This window comes from Camelina sativa, chromosome 5, assembly GCF_030686135.1.
Source record: "Camelina sativa cultivar CO46 ecotype springtype chromosome 5, ASM3068613v1".
Taxonomy (NCBI): domain Eukaryota; kingdom Viridiplantae; phylum Streptophyta; class Magnoliopsida; order Brassicales; family Brassicaceae; genus Camelina; species Camelina sativa.
This window is the reverse complement of record NC_141884.1, coordinates 41749800-41766649: the sequence shown is the minus strand read 5'-3', so window position 1 is coordinate 41766649 and position 16850 is coordinate 41749800. Positions and strand designations below refer to the sequence as shown.

The window sequence follows — 16850 nt, the reverse complement described above, 5'->3', positions numbered from 1 at the left end:
GTAACGTACAACGTACCAAGTCTAAATTAAAGTTTTTGCCTTGGTATATACTGGTACATTCCTTAACGTTCAACGATTCTACTATATTTCATTAATATTGATTCTTTCGTATATACTTTTCATCAATTTTACAATACTTACACTTACACGTGAGTTTACATTATGAAATTATACTGTGTTCTTACTTCCTTTACCAAACAAAAATCTATCCAAGTACACTCTGTTGGATAAGCTTTGAACCTTAAGGCCCAAGTTATTCTTACAATGGGACTGTTAAGAATAAGAGAGAAGATAAGCTCAAGTAATATTTAGGAGTAATCTAAATATTGGTGTTTTCCTAATAGGATTATGATTTGTGTTTTGATATAAAAGGCAATGTTGAGTTGTGACATAAGCCATGAGATTAAGAGAGAGCTTTAGGAGTGTTTAGTTTTGAGAGGATATTTTTTAAACACATAAATAAAGAGAGTTATTTCATATTCAAAGTTCTTCTTTTAATCCTTTTATTTGGTATCAGAGCCCAAAATTAAAATTTTGTTGGACCTAGAAAAGTGGATACGGTATGCCTCCTTATTAACCCGAGTAATGGGGGCCCAAGAAGAGGTTTATTATCGGTCCAAGTGGGATCGGTTCGAGATGGAATTATCATCTCGAGGAGGCAAGTTAATATCCCACATGTGGTCCTTGGATTGAAGGGGAGATTGTTGGATGAATCCAAGTCCCACATCTGAAGTTTGAAGGGACTATCATCAATATATAAAGGGTTTAGGGTCAATCTACTAATTACCAATTGGTTTTTAGTTAGAAGCCCAAGATAAGCTCAAACTTAACACACCCCTAGCGATCAGCCGTCACGGTAATATTTCCATAAAGAATCAAGTTTATATCGACAAAAAAGTATTGGTGTAAAGCCGGATCTAAGGTTTCAACTACAAATTGAAAGAGCACAGCTGGTGTAAAGTATGCAAACCCCTTATCATAATAACTTGCATGGCCGGCACTTGCGTATGGCCGGAAAACAAAATCGTTAGACTTCATCAATGTTTTTCAAGGGACACATCATTGATTAATAGTATAGTGACCACATCATAGCACATTAGTAAGAGTGATATATTGTTACTTTTGTTCAACTCATTTAGAATTCAGCTCACCATTTTTAATAGATCCCAAATTAATATATTTTTCCCAAAACATCTTTACAGGTTTTTATCTAATATTCTTACTCATATTCTTATGCTTATTATGTCATTAGTTATAGGAATGATAAAAACAAAATCGTTTTGTGTTAGTACCGTCACACCCTCACCATAAATAGTTTTAGGTAGTGTTAGTAAAATTTGTTTAAATAAATAGTTTAAGTTTTAGTGCATGTCATTGATGGAAAAATAATTACTCAGTTTTTTGATAATTAAAAAAGAAGAAAAATGATACGAAAAGTCATGTTTTCAAAAGAATACTCTAAAACAAAGAAATTAATTCTGTTAAAGATAACCATTTAGTCTTTTAGAGATATAAGTCTTTTTATAAAAAATTAATTTTGGTCGGCCATACGTATTTTGTAGCTGGCGTCACTTTTCACTATAAAACTCAAAACTTGTCTCACACACACAAACACTCTCTAGCTCTCTCTCTCTCTCTCTCCGGCCTTATGCAACTCTTATCTGAAGACAAAACATGAACTTGATCATCTGATCATCTCCAATCATCTCTAGTACTTCTCAACCCAAGAAGAAGCTATGTTCAAGCTATTTGGTTCCGCAGGTAAAGTTGATAATCTCTCGAAAAGTTTCTACTTTTATCTGATCATGAAACTAAAAATATTTTTTATAATCGAGAAACTTGTTTATGTATTCAATATTTTTCGTCCTTTTACCTGATTGTGTTTGCTTTACTATTGAGGAGCAGCAAACGGGTCTTCATCTCATGAGAACGCAATGGTTGCAACAAAACTCGCTTTGCTTGAAGGAACGTATAAGCATCGCTATGCCTGTAGCCTTCCTTGCTTTCTATGTTACTCATTTAGCACTGAAATGGTTTGGTATAGTGAGAAACAGAAGATATAATGATGTAGAAGAAGACTTGAAGAGGCAGAGCATAACCGTGAAGCAGAGGCTTCTCTTACAACATATCTCTTATCTGCTCTGTTTCGATCTTCGGGACTCATTGCTTTATCTTGCTTTTGCTCTTTCGAGACAGCGTGGTGTCACGGTGTGATTCCTCTGTTTCTGTCTTCTCCGCTGAGTTCTCACAGGCTTTCTCCTGGTTGATTGTTTCTGTTGCTGTGGTGAAGATCAGAGAAAAGAGGCTTGTTAAGTTTCCTTGGATGTTAAGGGGCATGGTGGCTCTGTGGTTTCATCTTATCCTTTGCCTTTGATGCTCACTTCATAAACTTCGAAACACAACAAGCCTCTCGGGTTTCAGGATTATGCCGACTTGACTGGTCTTCTTGCATCCTTGTTCTTGCTGGCTGTTTCAATCAGAGGGCAAACCGGTTTTCCGTTTTCTTGAAGCCAAACGGAATCACAAGAGCCACTACTACCTTGGTGGCGAAAACTGAGCAGGACAAGAAAGATTCTTCTTCTTCTTCTTCTACTTCTCCATATGGGAACGCTACTCTCTTCCAACGCGTCACTTTCTCATGGATAAACCCTTTGTTCTCTCTCGGATACAAGAGACCTCTCGGCAAAGAAGACGTACCAGACATCGATGTGAAAGGACTCTGCTCGATTTTGCTCTCATGCCTTTGACCAGAAAACTGAAAAACCACCAAAGAAGAAGAAGGACCCTGGCAATGCTTTCTTTTATAAGACGGTTCTTCGATACGTCTGGAGGGAAAGCCGCGATCAACGCGGTATTCGCAGTTGTAAACGCGAGCACAGCTTACATCGGACCATATCTCATCAATGACTTTGTAGTGTTTCTAAGTGAGAAACAATCACAGAGCTTAAACCATGGTTACCTTCTTGCACTCGGGTTTCTAAGTGCCAAAAGTCGTCGAGACAGTTACTCAAAGGCAATGGATCTTTGGAGCTCGTCAGCTAGGAATGCGCCTTCGAGCAGCTTTGATATCGCATATATACCAAAAAGGTTTACTATTATCAAGTCAATCACGGCAAAGCCACACGAGCGGAGAGATCATCAACTACATGAGTGTAGATGTTCAGAGAATCACTGATTTCATTTGGTATGTAAAACACCATATGGATGTTACCTATACAGATCTTCTCGGCGATTTATATCTTGCAAAAACATTTTGGGACTTGGAGCTTTAGCTGCATTGGTCACAACTATAATGGTGATGGCGTGCAATTACCCCCTGACAAAGCTTCAGAGAAACTACCAATCAGATATCATGAATGCTAAAGATGATAGAATGAAAGCAACTTCAGAGATTCTTAAAAACATGAAGATTCTCAAGCTTCAAGCATGGGATAACCAATTTCTCAACAAGGTTAAGACGTTACGAAAGAAAAGAGTATGATTGTCTATGGAAGTCTTTGAGGTTACAAGCCTTCACTACTTTCATCCTTTGGGGAGCTCCCTTCACTGATCTCTGTGGTGACTTTTGTTACTTGTATGTTACTGGGAGTGAAGCTAACAGCTGGTGCAGTCTTGTCTGCTCTTGCAACGTTTCAAATGTTACAAAGTCCGATTTTTGGTTTACCTGATCTTCTCTCAGCGCTTGTTCAGTGCAAGGTTTCTGCAGATAGAATAGCTTCTTACCTTCAACAAAGCGAGACTCAGAAGGATGCAGTTGAGTATTCCTCAAATGATCATGCAGAGTTAAGTATTGAAATAGAAAATGGAGCTTTCAGTTGGGAACCTGAGCCAAGCAGACCGACTCTTGATGAGATAGAACTGAAAGTAAAAAGAGGAATGAAAGTGGCGATTTGTGGAGCTGTAGGATCAGGAAAATCAAGCTTACTCTCATCAATCTTAGGGGAGATTCAGAAGCTGAAGGGAACAGTCAGAGTTAGTGGTAAACAAGCTTATGTTCCTCAATCGCCATGGATACTAAGCGGGACTATAAGAGATAACATTTTGTTTGGAAGCATCTATGAAAGCGAGAAGTATGAGAGAACTGTTAAAGCATGTGCTTTGATAAAGGACTTTGAGCTTTTCTCTAATGGAGACCTGACAGAGATTGGAGAGAGAGGAATAAATATGAGTGGAGGTCAAAAGCAAAGGATACAGATTGCTCGAGCGGTTTATCAGAATGCTGATATATATCTACTGGATGATCCTTTTAGTGCTGTTGACGCTCATACAGGAAGACAACTCTTTGAAGTATAATAACGTTCATGGAAATTTGTAATCTTTGATCCTTACTTGCTCTCTTAGAACTCAATTGACAATGTTCTTTGTTTACTGGTTTTGCAGGACTGCTTAATGGGGATACTGAAAGAAAAGACTGTACTTTACGTTACCCATCAAGTCGAGTTTCTTCCAGCAGCAGATCTAATCCTGGTAAGAGAAACCATTATTGGTAATCAGAAAATGCAAAATAAGCTGTAGTTTCCATTAACATTAGTGTTTGTACTATAACAGGTGATGCAAAACGGAAGAGTGATGCAAGCAGGCAAATTCGAAGAGCTTCTAAAACAAAACATAGGCTTTGAAGTTCTGGTAGGAGCTCATAACGTAGCACTAGACTCAATCCTATCAATTGAAAAATCAAGCAGAAACTTCAAAGAGAAATCAAAAGATGACACAGCATCAATTTCAGAGAGTCTACAGACACAGTGTGACTCAGAGCATAACATTTCAACAGAGAATAAAAAGAAAGAAGCAAAGCTAGTGCAAGATGAAGAAATAGAGAAAGGAGTAATAGGCAAAGAAGTTTACATGGCATATTTAACAACTGTAAAAGGCGGATTGCTTGTGCCACTCATAATATTGGCTCAGTCTTGCTTCCAAATGCTACAGATCGCTAGCAATTACTGGATGGCATGGACTGCTCCTCCAACTGCTGAATCCACACCAAAGTTAAGAATGGATCGGATTTTACTTGTTTATGCACTTCTTGCTGCAGGAAGTTCACTTTGTGTTTTAGCAAGGACTATTCTAGTCGCGATAGGTGGACTTCTAACAGCAGAGACGTTCTTCTCAAGGATGCTCTGCAGCATTTTCAGAGCTCCCATGTCATTTTTCGATTCAACTCCAACAGGAAGAATCTTGAACAGGGTAAAGTACCAGAATCAATCTAACAAAAAACATGTTTGTATTAATAATCTAGACTGAAAAATATACATTGGTTTTTCATGTTTGATAATAGGCATCCACAGATCAAAGTGTCCTGGATTTGGAAATGGCAGTCAGACTAGGTTGGTGTGCTTTTTCGATCATTCAAATTGTTGGAACCATCTTTGTCATGTCGCAAGTGGCTTGGCAAGTTTGTGTCATCTTCCTTCCAGTAGCAATAGCCTGCGTGTTTTACCAGGTAAGAGAGAAAACAAATCCATTTTCTTGAAAATGATACAACAATTCTTGCTTACTGTTTTTTTATGCTCGTGTTTTCTTCAGAGATATTACACACCAACAGCAAGAGAACTGTCACGCATGTCGGGAGTAGAAAGAGCTCCAATCCTCCACCATTTCGCTGAATCGCTTGCTGGTGCAACAACAATACGTGCTTTTGATCAACGAGAGCGCTTCATTAGCTCAAACCTTATTCTAATTGATAGCCATTCAAGGCCTTGGTTTCATGTTGCATCCGCAATGGAGTGGCTTTCTTTCCGGTTGAATTTGCTGTCTCATTTTGTCTTTGCTTTTTCCTTGGTGTTACTTGTGACTCTCCCTGAAGGTGTCATCAATCCAAGTAAGTTTCATACATCATAAAACAGTAGCTACTTCTTCTAATGGGATCAGAACTCAAACTTTATGTTCACCTTTCCTTACAGGTATTGCTGGTCTTGGGGTCACATATGGCTTAAGTCTGAATGTTCTACAAGCCACAGTAATATGGAACATATGCAACGCAGAAAACAAGATGATTTCTGTAGAAAGAATTCTTCAGTACTCCAAAATCCCCAGTGAAGCACCTCTAGTAATTGATGATCACAGACCTCTTGATAACTGGCCAAATGTAGGATCAATCGTCTTCAGAGACCTACAGGTAAATAACAAAGTAGATGTTAAAAACAAATTTCTTGAGCATATGATTGTGAAATGAAGAACCAAGTTCACAGAAACAGATGTAATCAAGATTCTCAATCCTGAGATGTCTTTGTTCCAGGTCCGCTATGCAGAACATTTCCCAGCTGTCTTGAAGAACATAACCTGTGAGTTTCCAGGAGGAAAAAAGATTGGAGTTGTAGGAAGAACAGGAAGCGGAAAATCAACTTTAATTCAAGCATTATTTAGGATTGTAGAGCCAAGTCAAGGAACCATAGTTATCGATAATGTGGATATAACCAAGATAGGTCTACATGACCTGAGATCAAGGCTTGGGATTATTCCTCAAGATCCAGCACTATTTGATGGAACAATCAGATTGAATCTAGACCCTCTAGCTCAGTACACTGATCGTGAAATATGGGAGGTAACAAACCTGAAAAGCTCTCTCTGTAATTCTTCTCTGATTTACTTGGACAAATATTCTAATACAAGGTGATATTTAGGCTCTTGATAAATGCCAACTGGGAGAAATCATTCGTGCAAAGGATAAGAAGCTGGATGCCATAGGTGAGTGTTCTGAAATCTTTATGAGAAGAATAATTAAATTAATGGTTTCAGGACAATGAAAACTAAGAATTTTAAATGAATGTAACAGTGGTTGAAAATGGAGAAAACTGGAGCGTAGGGCAAAGACAGTTGGTCTGTCTTGGAAGGGTGTTGTTGAAGAAAAGCAACATTCTGGTGCTTGATGAAGCCACTGCTTCAGTTGATTCTGCAACAGATGGTGTGATACAAAAGATCATCAGTCAAGAGTTTAAAGATCGAACAGTGGTGACTATAGCACATAGAATCCACACAGTGATCGAGAGTGATCTTGTTCTTGTTCTGAGTGATGGTAAGAACAATATACATGTGTTTCCACATACATTTACACACATAGCAATGAGTTCTAAAATCACTTTTTCATGAGCAGGGCGAATCGCAGAGTTTGACTCACCTGCAAAACTGCTACAGAGAGAAGACTCTTTCTTCTCCAAACTCATAAAAGAGTATTCACTGAGTTCTAATCACTTTACCGGCTCGAATGATCTTCTCAGTTGAGTATCACTGAAAGATGATGATAATCTTTTGCCGAGAAAACGAAAGATCAATTCAACAGTTATGCTTAAGTTGAAAGTCTAACTAGCTATTTAGTACATAAGTTGAACAACGGTGGAGAGAGTACTAAGGTTAAAAGCAAGGCGTATCGAAGAAATTTCAACATCTGTTTTCAGTATCTTTTATGCTTTAATCACAGAAGTGCTTGTGGTTTAGGTTCTTTACCAGGTTTTCAGTGTGTTCTTGGAGAAGAATTCATGTAAACAATGGAATAAAGCAGAATAGTATCTTCTATTAATCAAATAACACTCAAATCTAGTTTAAGCTGTGAACAAGGACATTTTCAATAGTTATCCTGAACATATAAGGATGGACATTTTGATTCTCTTTACAAAAGTTTCGAGTGATTTATTTTTATTTACAGTCGACAAGACCGTGTTGGTGTTTCAACTATGAAGATCAACTCGAGTGGTTCGAAGATTGTTTTACAATATTCCAGAGTTGTTGAGAGTTTCTTACGATGTAACTCCATAAGGAAGCAAAGCAGCAGCCACAATCCTACCTTCCTCATTCAGAACGTTGTAAGTTGATGCAGCATTTCTCTGGATTAGATAGAACAGAATTGTTAATCAATAAGCACAGACAGATACTCCAAAACAAACAGAACAAGGACATGAGTAAAAAACAAAGCAAGAGGATGCAGTAGACATACAGAATCAACTGTTTCAAGCTTCATGCCAATTGACTTTACAAACTGACGGACTTGGGGATTCAGAAGGTGGTTGTATCTTCCACACCCAACAATCAAGAGCTCTAGAGATTGTAGTCAAAAACCATTAGAAAAAGAAAAGAGTCAAATACAGTTCCAATATGTGCAAAAAGGTTTTAACTTTTCTAGCCACTAGCAATATGGTGAAAGCATACATAACAATGGTCTCTTAAAAATGTTAAATGTATTAGTACCTGGAGTTGGTCGAACAGTCTGAAAAATTGACAAGCTGCATCAAATGAAATAGATTATGTAAACTTGCTAAAAACAATGAAAGATTAAAACTTTACGCAGTTTAAAGACTATCACATTGATACCTATCGGTTGTGATCTCAGAGAAGTTACGAGGGCTCCATGACATAAGCAAATTCCCAACACAGAGCAAGCTACCTTCATATCTAACCCCATTCACCGTGAAACTCGTCTCATCAAACCTGCAAAAGAGTAATCACTAATCGAATACATTTGTATACCCAAAAAAAAAAAATCCAAACTTTATTGCTCAAAAATTCAAATTAGGAAAGGGGATATGATATGATTCACTTACTCATGAAATCGGAGCTGATCCTCAGGAACGTTATCGATGAGATTGATCTGATCGTATAGAGAGAAAGCTCGTCTGAGAGATGGCAAAATAAGATTTTGCTCCTTCTTCCTCATGCTTCGAATCAATGTTGGCAACGTCGCCATAGCTTTCTGTCCCACCGCCATCTCCGTCTTCTTGTGTAAACTATTTTTTACTCGGAGTCTATCGCAGCCGGTTTAAACTTAACCAACCCGGTTTATTTGGTTGTTGGTTTTGAACAATTCTGGTATAGTAGCTAAATTAGTAAAATTGGCAATAGAAAAATGTTTTATTCGGATCTAAAGTCGGTTTCGGTTATTGTTTCTTTTTATGTTTACCAATATAAACCCGAACTAGATTATGATCCGCAGTTCAGGTTCTTTTGATTTTCTTTTATTAACGTACTATTTTAATATTAATTTGGTTAGTGTACTCTTTTGTTAATTTTATTGATTTTTTTTTTTAATTGTCTATACAATGTTTCAAATAGAGAAAGCAAACCAAAAACCAAGTAAAACGGGAAAACAACACCCGATATTAAGTATAGCTGTCACGTACAATCTGCTCATGTAACCAAGCAGGACCTCCCATAGCCAAATACGAGTTCAACCTGCCGTCTCGTGTAACACTATTAGCAAGCGATCGCACCACTCCATTCGACTTAGGTGACGCAAGGCGTATTGATACATTCTGCAAATGCACCATAACTTGGCTTATCTTATGAAGCAGTGAACGATACTTAAGCCAAGCCTGCGGTTTTTCAAGCGCCTGAATTACTGCATCACAATCTGTCCAGACTTCAAACGAGAGGATTTGTAAGATCTGTAAACTCTCCAAACACCAAAGCAAACATTGTAGTTCTGCAGCAATTCTATTCACTGTCGGTAGAAACGCATGCCGGGAATGGAACAGAACATCACCTACATGATTCCTAAGAATCCAAGCTCCCCCCGCATAGTGCTGACTACTAGCCCAAGATGCGTTAATATTACATTTCAGTATTCCAAACGCTGGTTTAGTCCACCTCTTTTGTGACATACCCCCTCGCATAATACCCACAACTGACCTTTGCTCTTGCTTCTGCAACTCATTCAGTTTTAACCATTCCTCAGCATCCGCCACCGCACCTGCAATTAACACATGATGGTCCTGCAGCTTGTTATTGAAAACCATCCCATTACGAGCCTTCCATATCTCCCATAAATCCAAGGTATCGCAAGGCGTAGGGACGATGGTAGATCAGTATTAGTAATAAGCCTCAAACAATGACCAATGTTCTCCGAGACCGAAGTAGAGAAACCTTGGACAGGCAAAGGTAGAGCAGTAGCTGACCAAACCGTTGACGCCACAGGACAAAGGAACAGAGCATGTGACACAGTTTCGTCGGCAGATCTGCACACCTGACATATCGGATTAACTTGTAGACCATGATTCCTCATGCAGTCCGCAACTGCTATAGCACCTGAGAGGACTCTCCATAGAAACATTCTTATTTTTGGAGCTGTCTCAACTGTCCAAACCTTTTGTTTTAGTTCATTCAACACTCGTGAGCCCTCTGATTCGCCACCCGGGACCTCCATAGCTTTAGAGCTCAACCAGTAACCACTCTTTACTGAGTAGTGTCCATTATTCGTATACGCCCATACCAACCTATCTTGAAGCCGCGTATCCGGGGAAATGATCTTATTTTGATAACATCACAGGGGGAAAAAAGTTCCTGAAGAGCCTGCAGATTCCAGTCCCCTTGATTAGTGATAAGTTCAGACACTCGGAGATTCAAATTTATCATCTGCTCCTTATTACATGGTCTCCGTGGAAGCTCATCAAAAACCCACTTATCCAGCCAAACATTGGTATCCAAACCATCACCTATGGACTTCATGAGGCCCTTTTCCAACAACTCTCTCCCAAATAATATACTTCTCCAAGCATAAGACGGTCGCGGACCAAGATTAGCCTCCATAAACGATATCGAGGGAAAATATCTTGCTTTATACACCCGTGCCAGTAACGAAGATGGTGCATCCAGGAGGCGCCAAGCTTGCTTCGCAAGAAGAGCTTGATTAAAACGGCCTATATCCCTGAATCCTAAGCCACCCTGATCCTTTGACTTACACATTTTCTCCCAAGAAACCCAATGCATCTTCTGCTTCTCCTCCACTGCATTCCACCAAAAGTTAGCCATCACACTCGTTATCTTCTTACATTGGTGTTTCGATAGCCTAAAGCAGGACATCGCATACACCGGAAGAGCAAGCGCCACTGCTTTAAGCAAAACTTCTTTTCCCCCCAAGGACAATGTTTTCTCGAACCAACCGCGTAATCGAGATGTTAATCTATCTGTTATATACGCTAACATGTCCTTCTTGGAGCCACTAAAGCATTCAGGGAGGCCTAAGTACTTACCAGCCCCTCCCTCTTGTTCAATACCCGTAAACAAACCGATAACCCTCCTCATGTACGGATCTAACTTCTTTCCAAAGGTTATCGATGATTTTTGGAGATTTATCTCTTGACCTGACGCATCTCCATACAACCTTAAACACTGTAACAGGTTTGAGCATTCCAAAAGACTAGCACGACACAGAAATAGGCTGTCATCAGCAAAAAGGAGGTGCTGGATCGAAGGACACTCCGGTGTAAGTTTCAGCCCCATGAGTCTACCCTCTTGCTCTGCCTTGTTCATCACATGGACTAGTGCCTCCGCACAGAGAATAAATAGAAAGGGGGACAAAGGATCCCCTTGTCTAATCCCCCTCTCTGGTTTAATGAAGCCATGTTCCTTCCCGTTAATGAGAACCGAGAAGGTAACTGAACGCACACAGCTCATAATCCAGTTAACCCATTTAATATCAAAACCAAGCCTAATAAGCAGTTCTTCAAGAAAATTCCACTCTACTCTGTCGTAGGCTTTAGACATATCTGTCTTAATGGCTAGAAATTCCTCATTACAACCTGCTTTCGTCTGAAGCGCATGGACCAATTCGTATGCTAAAAGTATGTTATCAGTTATGAGGCGACCCGACACAAAGGCACCTTGAGTGTCTGATACTATTTTAGGCAGGAACCGCTTCAAACGCTGACATAAAACTTTAGACACTGTTTTGTATAATACAGAACACAGACTGATAGGCCTTAGGTTGGTCATGCGAGTAGGATTCTGCACCTTCGGGATTAGACATATCTGCGTAAAATTCCAATCAGATGGAAGATGACCAGATGCAAAAAACTGTTGCACCTCCTGCACCACCTGAGGTCCAACAACATCCCAATATTCTTTAAATAATTGACTCGACATACCATCCGCCCCTGCGTCTTCTCCCCTTTGATGCTAAAAACTGCATTCTTTATTTCCAATGCAGAAACCGGGCGAATTAGTTCTGCATTCATACTATCAGTGACACGAGGCACCATCCCATCTAGAGCTTCCATTATGGCACTAGGATTTGAGCTAGTAAACATCTTGCGGAAATATGCCACGGCCACCTCTCCTTTAGACCCCTCAGAGAACTGCTCTACACCATTTTCATCAAAAAGAGATAAAATCTGATTCTGAATCCTACGCCGTTGAACACTACCGTGAAAAAACTTCGTGTTGCGGTCACCCCCCTGCAACCATTGTTCTCGACTCCTTTCCTTCCAATAAAGCTCTTCTGCTCGATAATTCTCAGCCAGTTCCCAGCGCATATCCCGCATAAGCTGAAAGTTAGGATGTATTTTGGTACCCTCTGCATCCATTTGCTCTCTAACCTGCTGTATCCGCACTTTGGAATTCAGATTTTGTGATCTTTTCCATCCAGAAATAGTTCTTCTACACTCCGCAATCCGACTCATCACAGATGTTTGTCCCGTAGTCACGCCTTTGTTCCAACCTGATTGAACCACCGCAGCGAAATCCGGTTAGAGATCCATCTTTTGTTAAAAATGAACCTTCTGATCTAGAAACATTATCATTAGCCAAGCGTAGCAGTAATGCCCTGTGATCCGAGCCAATCCTTTCCATATATTCACCCTGCACCCGTGGGAAACAGCTGAAACCATGCTTCATTCCCAAGGGCTCTATCCAAACAGCACTGGATCCACATATTATTGCGTTTACCGGCCCACGACAGTCTATTACCAATACTGGAGACCTCCCGTAGGCGACAATCAAGAATCATATTTCTAAAAGGGAAAAATGATGATTCCGCCCGTGCTGGACCTCCAAGCTTCTCAGTATTACTGACCATTTCATTCAAGTCACCTATGACCAGCCATGGTGCATCTCGAGACACCCCAATGTCAACAAGTGAATCCCATACACCTTGTCTCAAACTACTTACCGGATCCCCATAGACACAAGAAACATAAAACGAAAGTGATCCAAGCTTGGCCTTCACGTCTATGATTCGGTGATCCGCACTAATAACTTCAACTTCATAAGATGGCTTCCAGAATAGAGCCAATCCTCCACTGAGCCCCACTGGATCCACTATATGCGAGTACTCGTACCCCAAACTCCTTTGTAACTTCACCACATAGTCTCTGGAATTTTTAGTTTCCAGGAGGAACAAAAAGTCCGGGAAATGTAGACGACGCATCTCCCTCAAGTAAGGAATTGTCAAGGTGCCCCCCAATCCTTGACAATTCCAACTCATAAAACTCATATTTGAACTGGCAGTTCCTCACTTGGAACCGCCTTACTTGCATCGTGTTTAGCAACCTTAGCTGATACTGGAACCTCATCACAAGCTTTCCTCTTTGACATCACTACTACAGTCATTCTCATCGTTAACAGGTTGATTACTTCTTCCAGTCCCCTGATCCTTTAACGTGGCCTGAGCTTTCCTCCTCCATTGACTAGGGCGTCTACGTTTCTTCTGGTATTTGGTAGTGCCGGAAGAGCCAGCAGAGAAGCTAGCTCGATGACCCGTAGCACCATGACCAGACAGAAAAGCAGAGGAGGAAACAATCGGCTGTGATTGAACAGAATTCTGAGCAGGACTCATAGTTCGGTCACCGTCACCAATTGAAGAAGCTGAGTGTTCAAAGTCAAAGACCAGCCCTTTACCTTTGTCCGCATCCGCAGTAAGTCGTGTAGGAGCTTCCAACCGTAGCAAAGTCTTTTGACCTTCAATGTCACCTTCAAGATCCCAAACAGACTTACGGACTCTTTCAATACGAATCTGCTTCTCCTTAGGCTCAGCTACAGACAAGTACTAACGCATCTCGTCCAAAACCTCCTTAGCAATCTTTGGTTTACCAGTCAACACATCAATGCCCACATCATCATCAGTCAGCACCCCAAACAAGGGATCATCATTACTAATCCTCGGAACCAACCGCTGTGGAACCAACAACTGACCTTTCTCCTCCCCCGTAGCAGAAGATTGCCGGTTTGAAGGTAACAAAGGGCATCAAAGCTTGTCATGCGTCAACCGTAAACAATGATAACATCTCTTCCGGATTCTTTCATACTCAAATCCTATCTCCACAACCTCACCTGATGGAATCTTCAATTCTTTCCTATTCTTCAGAGGCTTGTTAATATCAAACAAAACCCTAACTCTCACATATCCCCTACTTAGAGGCTTCAATGGATCAAAAGCAATATCCGTGACACGACCAATGTGTCCTGCAATTTCCTTTATCGTGTCCACAGTAAGATAATTCACTGGTATGTGCCGAATACGCACCCATATTGGTAACACCTCGAGAAAATCACTCGGCGGATTCTCTACCCATCTCTCAAGCGTCAGGCTCTAGTCATTAAAAGTCCAAGCTCCAGACTGCAGCACCAGAGAAAGATCTGCCTCAGAATCAAAGATGAACTGGAACTTGTCATTGGGCAAAGCGATCCCACGGACTCTGTTATAGACCCTCCAAACCCTTGGCATCTCGTGGATCAAACTTGACATCTTTTGATTCTCCGGACACAGTAGCTTGCCAATAATACTACAAGTATTCCTTACACTCGAGACGAACTTCGCATGGTCCTGAAGCACAATCGGCTGGTCGTCCTCGAGCGACATCTCCTTCAAAGCTTTATCTAAAGCATACTCCATCACCCACTCTGAAAAAAAGTTCTCACTAAACACTCGCGCTTCCTCACCTTGTCCAGCACTTCACAATGAAAGACGGCGGCCGCAAACGAAGAACTAGGTCAAGAACTTTCCAGTAACCTTCCAAGAATACACCGTAAAAACAAAAAAAGAATCAATCAAATCCGGCGAAAATAAAAGATTTTCCCGGTAACTCAATCTTTTCCTAAGATATGAAACCCTCTAAATGGAAAAGCGTTTCCTAAGCCCACCCTTTGGGTTTTTCAAACTGGATAATTAGTTGTTTTGATTTAGTATATAATTCGTGCACAACAATTTTTGTTTAATACAATCTTAACTAAATCAGTTTGATTCGATATATTTTATATTGGTGTTGTTAAGATAGTAAAATAAGGATTTAACCGGTATTGAAGTATCATATTAACGATATTTTATTTTTAATATTATCAATTCAATCATGTAATGTCATATAACATATCATGTAATATAACTCGTTTGTGTTATTTTGAAAATTCAATATATTTAAGTATTCATAATTTTAAACTTTTTATTAAGTTTAGATATATCAGTTATAAATTATAAACTTCTTAAAATATGTATATTTAACACACACTTTTTTATATTAATTGAGTAATATATGTTCATTTAAAGAAATTTAAATCACAATATATGGAGTAAAAAATACATATTTTTATTAACTTTATGTATTATATGATGATTCACTACATTTAAATTTTAAAATCAAAAAAGATGATAGGAGAATAATTTTTTAATATGGAATAAATATTTTAAATATCTATATTAATTATAGAATACTATATATATGGATATTAAAATATTAACTAAACTTGTTTGGATATAAATATAAGCACTAGATTTGGACCCGTGCTAGAGCATGAGTTGCAATTTCTTTATTTATATTATAATTTTAGAATAAAATGTAATTTATATGATTGTTTTTAAAAGTTCTTTTGGATAAAAAATTATGCAATAAAATCTTATGCTAAATATGATGGATTGGAAAAAACACCTATTTTGTAAGTTTTTATTGTTAATTTTGTAATTTTATGTATTATGTAAGGTTAAGTTTGTTGTTTATTTTTCTTTTAATTTTTTACCCGTGCTTAGCTAAGATTTTATTTTTAACTACAGAATAAAATCTCAAAAATCATGATTAAGAGTAATAATTTGCCAAGATTTCATTCCTTTTTATGCTTAACAGTATATATTTTGTAACAATACATGGAATACTAAAGAGATTATTTTGGAAATTGTATAAATCATTGGAATATTTTCTTTAAGAGGATTCTTTGGAATATTCTTAAGTGTATTCATATATCACACAGATTGACCAATTAATATATAACATTTTTTTAACCAACTTATACTTAATGTATAACATATTTTGTAATCAATTTATAAAAATTATATAGATTATAAAAAAAATGTTGTGTACTTTCGTTTTATTATATAGGGGATGTATTATATAGATTGGTTTAATACAGTTTTAGGAATGTAAACCAGATTAGAACATAACGTAACCCAAATACATAGCAGATCATATTATAGAGTTACATGAGTTAACAAATTATAGAAGTACAATTAAATGGTTTTTTTAAAGAGCCGTACGTGTACATACAGTTCGACAAAAGCTGTCGCATGCAAAGATATGAGAACAAGAGGTGAGTCTTCTCAGTTTTTTTTTTTTTTTTTTCTTTTGTTTGTGTACGTGTGTACGCTAAAACATTCACAGTTTCACACGGAGATTGTCTAAAATACGACATAATATAATTTGGCCAAATTGTAAAAACTGGAATCCAATCTTAGTAAGATTAATAAGAAGAAGAGACACTTCACCACTAACTAGTATGACTCATGACCAATTTGCTTCTTGGAGAAACAAAAATCCACTGATAAGGAGAGGGGCTTGACGGGTATTACATTACATGTAGTACAATCTAAGGTTTTCTGGTGTCATTACAGTTGTTTTTCTTACCTCGGACTGCTTGTTACGTTTCTGACTTTGATGCAATGTTTTTATGTAAGCGATAAGTATTGTTGACGAATAAAGAAAGTAGAAGAAATCTAGTAAAAGCATTCTCTCTGACGGCTGTTGTCGTCTTTGACTGCTAATGTTTAAGAAAGCCACTTGTCATGAGATAGGGATATATCCAGCATCTCGTGGTGAATGGTGCTGATGTGATGAAAAAGATGTGGTACGTTACGTATGTACGATAAATTTGTTAGCAATCAGAGAGGG

The 16850-nt window shown here is 38.7% G+C and overlaps 4 protein-coding genes across 5 annotated transcripts; 1 reads left to right on the top strand and 3 right to left on the bottom strand.

Annotated features, from left to right (window-relative positions):
* Window positions 1-1613: 1613 nt before the first annotated feature.
* Window positions 1614-7547, top strand: LOC147945082 (ABC transporter C family member 9-like). Its single transcript, XM_087451648.1, has 11 exons — window positions 1614-1761; window positions 1906-4287; window positions 4381-4467; window positions 4549-5184; window positions 5276-5440; window positions 5524-5818; window positions 5901-6115; window positions 6236-6541; window positions 6621-6684; window positions 6773-7012; window positions 7091-7547. The coding sequence occupies exons 2-11, from the start codon at window positions 3577-3579 to the stop codon at window positions 7216-7218; spliced, it is 2847 nt and encodes a 948-aa protein (XP_087307774.1). The 5' UTR covers window positions 1614-1761; window positions 1906-3576; the 3' UTR covers window positions 7219-7547.
* Window positions 5205-8720, bottom strand: LOC104788284 (uncharacterized). 2 transcript variants are annotated; one of them, XR_015558087.1, is made up of 9 exons: window positions 8532-8716; window positions 8302-8418; window positions 8179-8213; window positions 7928-8028; window positions 7735-7817; window positions 6551-6889; window positions 5889-6279; window positions 5496-5797; window positions 5205-5424 (listed from the first exon to the last, which is right to left on the bottom strand). XR_015558087.1 is itself a non-coding variant. In XM_087451649.1 (5 exons), the coding sequence occupies exons 1-5, from the start codon at window positions 8693-8695 to the stop codon at window positions 7731-7733; spliced, it is 504 nt and encodes a 167-aa protein (XP_087307775.1). In that variant the 5' UTR covers window positions 8696-8720; the 3' UTR covers window positions 7488-7730. The 2 variants fall into 2 exon arrangements, 1 of the variants encoding a protein (XP_087307775.1); XM_087451649.1 differs by lacking the exons at window positions 5205-5424; window positions 5496-5797; window positions 5889-6279; window positions 6551-6889 and having other exon boundaries at window positions 7488-7817; window positions 8532-8720.
* Window positions 8721-9086: 366 nt separating this feature from the next.
* Window positions 9087-10129, bottom strand: LOC147945081 (uncharacterized). Its single transcript, XM_087512796.1, has 2 exons — window positions 9850-10129; window positions 9087-9676 (listed from the first exon to the last, which is right to left on the bottom strand). The coding sequence occupies exons 1-2, from the start codon at window positions 10127-10129 to the stop codon at window positions 9087-9089; spliced, it is 870 nt and encodes a 289-aa protein (XP_087368922.1).
* Window positions 10130-12556: 2427 nt separating this feature from the next.
* On the bottom strand, window positions 12557-13195 carry LOC147945080 (uncharacterized). The gene has a single exon (XM_087512795.1). The coding sequence runs from the start codon at window positions 13193-13195 to the stop codon at window positions 12557-12559; it is 639 nt and encodes a 212-aa protein (XP_087368921.1).
* Window positions 13196-16850: the final 3655 nt, after the last annotated feature.